Source organism: Hemiscyllium ocellatum, chromosome 25, assembly GCF_020745735.1.
Source record: "Hemiscyllium ocellatum isolate sHemOce1 chromosome 25, sHemOce1.pat.X.cur, whole genome shotgun sequence".
NCBI classification, from domain to species: domain Eukaryota; kingdom Metazoa; phylum Chordata; class Chondrichthyes; order Orectolobiformes; family Hemiscylliidae; genus Hemiscyllium; species Hemiscyllium ocellatum.
The window spans coordinates 22,225,639-22,234,857 of record NC_083425.1 but is presented as its reverse complement, the minus strand read 5'-3'; the positions used below and the strand labels follow the sequence as shown (position 1 = coordinate 22,234,857).

The 9,219-nt window shown below is 43.0% G+C and overlaps 1 protein-coding gene across 1 annotated transcript; it reads left to right on the top strand.

The window, feature by feature from the left end:
• The first annotated feature begins 1,189 nt into the window (after positions 1–1,189).
• LOC132827962 (tetraspanin-10-like) lies at positions 1,190–8,824 on the top strand. Its single transcript, XM_060844813.1, has 2 exons — positions 1,190–1,776; positions 8,518–8,824. The coding sequence occupies exons 1-2, from the start codon at positions 1,190–1,192 to the stop codon at positions 8,822–8,824; spliced, it is 894 nt and encodes a 297-aa protein (XP_060700796.1).
• Positions 8,825–9,219: the final 395 nt, after the last annotated feature.

The following is a 9,219-nucleotide window of genomic DNA, read 5'->3' as shown; positions in this document are numbered from 1 at the left end:
ACTGGCCATTGCCTCTACACTCTTAAAATGCATCTGAAAGGCACTTCTGGACAAACCAGGCCAGCAGAAGTACTTGATTCTGGAATAACTATTACAGCTGTGAACAGGTTCAATGGAACATGCAAACCTTGTACAAAGCATGGCATGTCTCGCTCTACAAAGCAGTGCCATTTGTTTTGTGACACATGCAAGGTATGTTTTACAATAAGGTGTTGGGCTAAAATGTGCAGAAAGTATAATTACCAAAAGAAGTACAAAGTACAACATAGTGCTCCACAGCACTGAGTGAAGAAGTGGCAATCTAACAATGTCAAATAAGCTCCCAAAGTTCCCTCCATTGCATGCAGGCACGCTAAGGGAGTCCAAGTGCTGGAGAAACACAACTGGTCTGGCAGCATTTCGGATAGTATACGTGAAAGGAAGTTTTAAAATTATAGCAAATATACAATTCTACTGTGTGGACACAATCAGAGTTAGTGCTTTGACCTGAAACGTATCTGATTCTCTCCTCAGATGCTGACAGACCTGTTGAGCTTTTCCAGCACTTTCTATTTTTGTTTCTGATTTACAGCATATGCAATTCTTTCAGTTTTTACAATTGTATTGTATTGCACTGTCATGTCTAGGTAAGTGGCAGTGTGCATGATTGAGTAACTAGAATGAATGGATGTAGGTGTGTGTACAGTTGGAATGGAGTAACGTCTGGTAGACTGCGTGGAGACAATGCATAAGTAAATTATATTCATGAATGTGCAAAAAGGAAATAGTAGGGTAATGGCGTGCTCTTTCCTAAATTCAATGAACAAAACAAAATAAGACCATAAGACATAGACCATAAGACATAGGAGTGGAAGTAAGGCCATTCGACCCGTTGAGTCCACTCCGCAATAACATTGAATAAGGTATTCAATGTTATTTAATGTGTTTCTAAAGCTGTACTGCCAGAAACAAGGTGACACGTATGTCGGTTTTTGCTCATGTCATTAATTAGAAATGGTCAGGTTTTGGCAGGATCACGTAAACTGAATGGGCTGCCTGTAGTCACAGCTTTTTGATATGCTCCTAGTGTAGAAACCTATCTAAATATCTGACCACTAGTGAGTCCAGTGTCGCAGTGACCATCCCTTTCTTATCTCTTTATTCCCCATCACTCCCCAATCAACAGGAAGGCAGGCTCCATGAAGATGAGATGGGACAGGCGGGGAGCAGTCGCTGTCCACAAGCGGATGGTGCTGAAACGCAGAGTGACCTGCAGCCTGAGCTCGACCCCCAGTGGCTCTGCCAGCAGTACGAGCAGCGCTGCCGAAGCAACAAAGTCAACGGCTGTGTCAAGTACCTGATGTTCCTGTCCAACTTCATGTTTACATTGCTGGGCTACCTGATTCTTGGGATCGGGGTCTGGGGACTCGTAGACAAAGAATCTCTGGACCTGGCCAACATCAGCTCTCTGAGCACAGACCCCATGCTGGCGTTCGTTGTTGTGGGGCTGATTGTTGGTGTTTTTCCTTGCTCTGGTTGCGTGGGGGCCCTGAGGGAGAACCGGTGCCTGCTGAAATTCTTCATGGCTGGCATCCTCATGTTCGTGACGGCGGAGATCATAGGCGGGATCGTGGTCTACGCCCAGAGGGACGCAATCGAACACTTTCTGAAGAACGGCATGACCTTAGGCGTCAAGAGGTATCAGGACGATCCCGATGTTCGGTTCATTATCAACGAGATCCAGCAAGGGTTAATGTGCTGCGGGGTCGAGTCCTATCACGATTGGCAATTAAACATGTGAGTAGGTTAACAGCCAGATTTACAACACATTCTGACCAATGTTCTAACCTGTGTTTAGGATGGACTTTGAGGTAATTGAATATCCATTGTGCCAAAAGAGTTCTGTGTAGAGTTGCGTTCCCAGTGAAAATTGTCATCATGCTCACTTTCAGTAGGGGGATTTATTAAATAAATAAAAAAGACCTTCTTTACACCAGAAGCAGAGAATGATGGAGAAACTCAACAGGTGTGAACTCAGCTCTACGGAAGAGACATATCAGACTCGAAATGTTAATTGTGTTTCTCTGTCCACAGATAGTGCCAGATCGGCTGAGTCTCTCCAGCGTCCTCTGCGTTTATTCCAGATTTCCAGCATCTGCAGGGTTTTGTCCTTATTTCTCAACCTCTGTTCCTGATCTACGTGAGCTTCTATAAAATTCACGTGATGTTAGAAAAATTGATAAATCATTGGAAATATATTAGGCTGAATTAACAACTCCCACTACTTTTAAAAATGTTTCCACTGCACTTGACTATAAGATATCTGCATGTATCCTTGCACAAATTTGTTTTTTTAGCAATCTGAGTCAGAGATCTGCGACTGTCTCTTGTACTGCTCCTGAGAGTGCAAAGCAACTGCAAACCCCCACCGGCCCCAGCAGCCAAACAAAATGGCTCAGGATGAAGTACCAGCAGAAAATGAGCCAAGGATCTGCAGAGCAGTTATAGAATGGAAAATATTTTAGCCAAAAGGTACATTCAGAAAGTGTTGGAGGTTGAAGGGTGACTTTATAGAGGTTTATAAAATCATAAGGGGCATGGATAGGGTAAATAGATAAGGTCTTTTCCCTGGGGTGGGGGAGACCAGAAATAGAGGGCATAGGTTTAGCGTGAGAGGGGAAAGATATAAAAGGGACCTAAGGGGTGACTTTTTCACGCAGAGGGTGGTGCGTGTATGGAATGAGATGCCAGAGGAAGTGGTGGAGGCTAGTACAATTAAAACATTTAAAAGGCATCTGGATGGGTATATGAATAGGAAGGGTTTAAAGTGATATGGGCCAAGTGTTGGCAAATGTGACTAGATTAATTTAGGATATTTAATTTAATTTAGCTCACTCTCTCAGCTGAGCAGGTAAGGGCTGTTTGGAGGCGTCCCTTTGTAGTCGCGGTTGAGTTTTTTTTAATGGTTTAAATTTAAAAGTTTTTTTTAAAGCACGGAGCGGACCCAGAAGCTGGTGTAGTGTAAGCTTACCTGGTTAGGTTTTCCCAATAAAGGCGTGCAGGAGAGGAACCCGAGGCACTACAGGGGTAGTGCCTCCCACCCGCCCTCCTCCTCTAACCTAATAATAAGACCCGTTGTGGTAAGCAGGTAAGTGCTGCATTTTGCTTGTTTTATTCTTTAGACCTAGTTTTTTTAAAGTTTACTTTTGGAGGGATGGCAGTGAAGGTAGTGCAATGTTCCTCTTGCAACATGTTTGAGGTGAGGGATGTCATATTCGTCCCTGCTGATTACACTTGCAGGAAGGGCACCCAACTCCAGCTCCTCCAAGACTGTGTTAGGGAACTGGAGCTGGAGTTGGATGAACATAGGATCATTCGGGAGGCAGAGGGCGTCATAGATCGGAGCTTTAGGGAAGTAGTAACTCCAAAGATTGCAGACAGATGGGTGACAGTGAGGAAGCAAGCAGTTTAGGGACGCCCTGCGGTCGTTCCCCTCAAGAACAAGGATACTGTTTTGGATACTTGTGGGGAGGGACGACTTACCAGGGGTAAGCAATGGGGTTCAGGCCTCTGGCACAGAGCCTGTCCCCGTTGCTCAGAAGGGAAGGGTGGAGAAGATTAGAGCAATAGTTATTGGGGACTCGATAGTTTGGGGCACAGATAGGCGGTTTTGTGGGGGCAAGAGAGACTCACGATTGATATGTTGCCTCCCAGGTGCAAGGGTACGTGACGTCTCTGATCGTGTTTTCCGGGTCTTTAAGGGGGAGCAGCCCGAAGTTGTGGTCCACATTGGCACCAACGACATTGGTAGGAAGAGGGATGAGGATGTTAGGCAGGCTTTCAGGGAGCAAGGTTGGAATCTCAGAGTTAGAACGAACAGAGTTGTTGTCTCTGATTTGTTACCCGTGCCACGTGATAGAGAGTCAAGGAATAGGGAGAGAAAACAGTTAAATGCATGGCTACAGGGATGGTGCAGTAGGGAGGGATTCCGGTATCTGGATAACTGGGGTTCTTTCTTGGGAAAGTGGGACCTCTATAAACAGGATGGTCTACACCTGAACCTGAGGGGCACCAGTATCCTTGGGGGGAGGTTTGCTAGTGCTCTTTGGGAGGGTTTAAACTAACTCTGCAGGGGCATGGGAACCTGGACTGTAGCTTTAGGGTGCAAGACCTTGAGTGTAGGGAGGTTAGGAACATGGCATCAATCTCGAAGGAGGGTGCCTGTAAACAGGAAGGTGGCTTGAAGTGTGTATACTTCAATGCGAGAAGTATACGAAATAAGGTAGGTGAACTTGCAGTGTGGGTTGGTACCTGGGATTTCGATGTTGTGGCTATTACGGAGACATGGGTAGAACAGGGACAGGATTGGCTGCTGCAGGTTCCAGGGTTTAAATGTTTTAGTAGGGTCAGAGGTGGGGGTAAAAGAGGGGGAGGTGTGGCATTGCTTGTCAAGGATAGTATTACAGCGGTAGAAAGGACGATGGATGAAGACTCGCCATCTGAGGTAGTTTGGGCTGAGGTTAGAAATAGGAAAGGTGAGGTCACCCTGTTAGGAGTTTTCTACAGGCCTCCTAATAGTCCTAGAGACGTAGAAAAAAGGATTGCGAGGATGATTCAGGAGAAGAGTGAAAGTAATAGGGTGGTTGTTATGGGGTACTTTAACTTTCCAGATATTGACTGGGAAAGCTATAGCTTGAGTACGTTAGATGGGTCGGTGTTTGTCCAATGTGAGCAGGAGGGTTTCCTGACACAATATGTAGACAGGCCAACAAGAGGGGAGGCCATACTGGATATGGTTCTGGGTAACGAACCAGGCCAGGTGTTAGAATTGGAGGTAGGTGAGCACTTTGGGGACAGTGACCACAATTCGGTGACTTACTCTAGTGATGGAGAGGGATAAGTGTGCACTGAAGGGCAAGAGTTATAGCTGGGGACAGGGAAATTGTGATGGGGTGAGGCATGACTTAGGATGCGTGGCTTGGAAAAGTAGTCTTCAAGGGAAGGGCACAATCGATATGTGGAGATTGTTCAAGGAGCAGCTATTGAGTGTCCTTGATAAGTATGTACCTGTCAAGCAGGGAGTAAAGGGTCTTGTGAGGGAGCCGTGGTTTAATAAGGAATTGGAATCCCTTGTTAAAGGGAAGAGGGCGGCCTATGTAAAGACGAGGCATGAAGGTTCAATTGGGACGATTGAGAGTTATAAGGTAACCAGAAAGGATCTAAAGAGAGTGCTAAGAGCAGCAAGGAGGGGACATGAAAAGTCCTTGGTTGGTAGGATTAGGGAAAACCCAAAGGCTTTCTACAGGTATGTCAGGAATAAAAGAATGACTAGGGTAGGAACAGGTCCAGTCAAGGATAGTAGTGGGAAGTTGTACGTGGAGGCAGAAGAGATTGGAGAGAGACTGAATGAATACTTTTCGTCAGTATTCACTCAGGAACAGGACATTGTTGCCGATGTGAATATTGAGTCAGAATTAATTAGAATTGATGGCTTTGAGGTATGTAGGGAAGAGGTGTTGAAAATTCTGGAAAGGGTGAAAATAGATAACTCCTCTGGGCCTGATGGCATTTATCCTAGGATTCTCTGGGAAGCAAGGAAGGAGATTGCAGAGCCATTGGCCTTGATTTGTATGTCCTCGTTGTCTACAGGAATAGTGCCAGAAGACTGGAGGATAGCAAATGTGATTCCTTTGTTCAAGAAGGGGAGTAGGGATAACCCTAGTAACTATAGGCCGGTGAGTCTCACTTCTGTTGTGGGCAAAGTCTTAGAGAGAATTGTAAGGGATAGGATTTATGAACATCTGGATAGGAATAATGTGATCAAGGACAGTCAGCATGGTTTTGTGAAGTGCAAGTCATGCCTCACATACCTTATTGAATTCTTTGAGAAGGTGACTAAGGAGGTGGACGAGGGTAAAGCGGTAGATGTGGTGTATATGGATTTTAGTAAGGCGTCTGATAAGGTTCCCCATGGTAGGCTACTGCAAAAAATACGGAGATATGGCATTGAAGGTGCGTTAGAAGTTTGGATTAGGAATTGGCTGGCTGGAAGAAGACAGAGGGTAGTAGTTGATGGTAAAGGTTCATTGAGTGCAGTTACCAGCAGTGTTGCGCAAGGATCTGTTTTGGGACCATTGCTGTTTGTCATTTTTATAAATGACCTGGAGGAGGGGCTAGAAGGTTGGGTGAGCAAGTTTGCGGATGATACGAAAGTCGGTGGAGTTGTTGACAGTGAGGAAGGATGTGGCAGGTTACAGCAGGATATAGATAAGCTGCAGAGCTGGGCAGAAAGGTGGCAAATGTAGGTAAGTGTGAAGTGATTCACTTTGGTAAGAGTAACAAGAAGATGGAGTACTGGGCTAATGGTCGGATACTTGGTAGTGTGGATGAGCAGAGGGATCTTGGTGTCCATGTACACAGATCTCTGAAAGCTTCCACACAGGTAAATAGTGCTGTGAAGAAGGCATATGGCGTACTGGCTTTTATTGGTAGAGTAATTGAGTTCCGGAGTCCTGAGGTCATGTTGCAGTTATATAAGACTCTGGTGTGGCCGCATCTGGAGTATTCTATGCAGTTTTGCCGCCATACTATAGGAAGGATGTGGAGGCACTGGAACGGGTGCAGAGGAGGTTTACCAGGATATTGCCTGGTAGGAAGATCGTATGAGGAAATGCTGAGGCACTTGGGGCTGTTTTCATTGGAGAAAAGAAGGTTTAGGGGTGACTTGATAGAGGTGTACAAGATGATATGGGGTTTATATAGGGTTGACAATGAGAACCTTTTTCCACATATGGAGTCAGCTATTACGAGGGGGCATTGCTTTAAATTAAGGGGAGGTAGGTATAGGACAGATGTTAGGGGTACATTCTTTACTCAGCGAGTCGTGAGTTCATGGAATGCCCTGCCAGTAGCAGTGGTGGACTCTCCCTCTTTATGGGCATTTAAACAGGCATTAGATAGGCATATGGAGGATAGTGGGCTAGTGTAGGTTAGGTGGGCTTGGGTCGGCGCAACATCGAGGGCCAAAGGGCCTGTACTGCACTGTATTTTTCTATGTTCTATGTTCTATGTTCCATATCTGGTCGGCATGGTTGAGTTGGAACAAAGTGTCTGTTTCTGTGCTGTACATCTCTATGAAATATGACCCTATTGTGTCAGTCACATGTAATGCATCAAGTCATACATGCCTGTCATATAATGGCATATCTGCCATATAATGGTCAATTAAAAGTCCAAATGTCTACCTTAGTGCTATTTCAACAAGAAAAAAAAGCAGCAGTTAAAAAATAGTGTTCCTCAGTCCTGAACATAATGGAATGTTTCTCAAACAGAGAATGCTGGATAAACTCAGCAGTTCTGGTAGCATCTGTGGAAAGGGAAACATTTTGAGTCTGAATTGACTGTTCTTCAGAACTGAGTTCACACACACTGCCAGACCTGTTGAGTTTCTCCAGCATTCTCTATATTTTTTTCCCAGCATTCATAATATTTTGTTAATTTTTCAAAGTTTATTAAAATCATTTTCATTTAATTTGTTCTATTCTTTCAATTTGTACCTTAAAGGAGGAAAGCTGTTTAAAATAGTTCATGAAATTAAAAAGTAAACGACTTTTTGACTAAACCAGTGACTCTTACATTAAACATTTATAGGACAATTTTCTGTTTATATGGTTCCATAATGAAAAAGTTGGTGTCATAAAATAGATGTGCCTTTGATTTTGTATTTGATACATGTTGCAGCCTTAAAATAAAAATCATATTTACTTTTCCATATTTAAAATATTCACTTGCCTGGTATTTTTTGTTGGCATATCAAAATTCCATGAAAGAATTGGAGGTTTGTGATATAAATATGTATGATGCACATATTTATGTAGCCTAGAAAATGAAGAGGATGATTTCAAACTGGCTGTGTAACATAATGTCAAAGGGGGTTTTAAAATGTCAAAAGTTCAAAAGCATTCTTTCCATAAAGTTGCAACTTATTGTCACATTGGGACCATTCTGACCACCTTCCTGATGGCTATATGTTTGGTTCACTTTGGTTGGTACTGTTTATGCACACAGCAAATCTTATAGTAAAGTGGGAGCTTTGTTTTCTCTGAGTTTGAGACCAGGATTTGTTGCGTGTGGACAATGCCTTGGTAACATTTATCACCTTTCAATCTTTCAATATGTCTGATAAGTGAATCAGAAAATGAGTGTGGGTTAACAGACAGACTGACTCATATCCACAGATTTAGTGAAGATATATTGTCAATTAAGTCAATGGAAGTCTTCATAAGTGTGGATAATTCCATTGACATCGCCTGTCTGATATCTTAGCAAGGTTTCTTTCTGGTGGACTGTAGCATAGCAGTTTTGTTGGTCATTATGAAACAGTCAAGAGTCATTATATAATTATCAATTGAGCAACAAGAGGCAGCCTGCGCAAATGTTTAGAAACTGGAAACAAATTCAGATCACACTTGTTTTCTCTGATAAAAACAGAACATATGACATGTTTTTAAATTGCTTGATTTACATCTCCTTTTGCAGGTATTTTAACTGCAGCTCCCCAGGTGTCCATGCGTGTGGAGCCCCTGCTTCCTGTTGCATCAATCCTCAAGAAAATGGCTCAGTTATAAACTCTCAGTGTGGCTTTGGCACTCTACACATGGAAGAAGTGACAGCCCAGAATTATATTTACCTACGTGGGTGCATGTCACAGCTCACTAGTTGGTTTAATAGCAACATAGATTCAATTGGTGCATTTGGTGTAATTCTCATGGTTATTCAGCTACTTGGGTTAATTTTTGCAATGAAGATACTGAGTGACATTGAACTGATCAAAGCACATTGGTAGCAAAATATAACACCTTATATTCCTGCAACAACTTATATTAAACTTCACCTAATGGGTGGGTGGAATCTGTTGACTGAACTGTTCCCCATGTATCTGCAGTCCTTATGATCTTTGTTCCATATTATTGTTGGCATCTAAGTCTTATACAACCCACTCCTGAAACGGAGATTTATATAAATCTAAGCTCACATTGTTGTCGTTGACTGAATTCTTTTTCTGAGTTTTTTTCTGCGATTTTATTATTTATCAAACAAAGCATTGTAATGAATGGAATACAGAAGTTAAGTGTACTGAGAGAATTTTGATCCATGCAAAAGAAAAGTGGTTGTAGTATTAAATATTTTATTCTGCATCTCAGTATGTAGAGTTACTTAATTTTTGTTTTTAAAAAATGT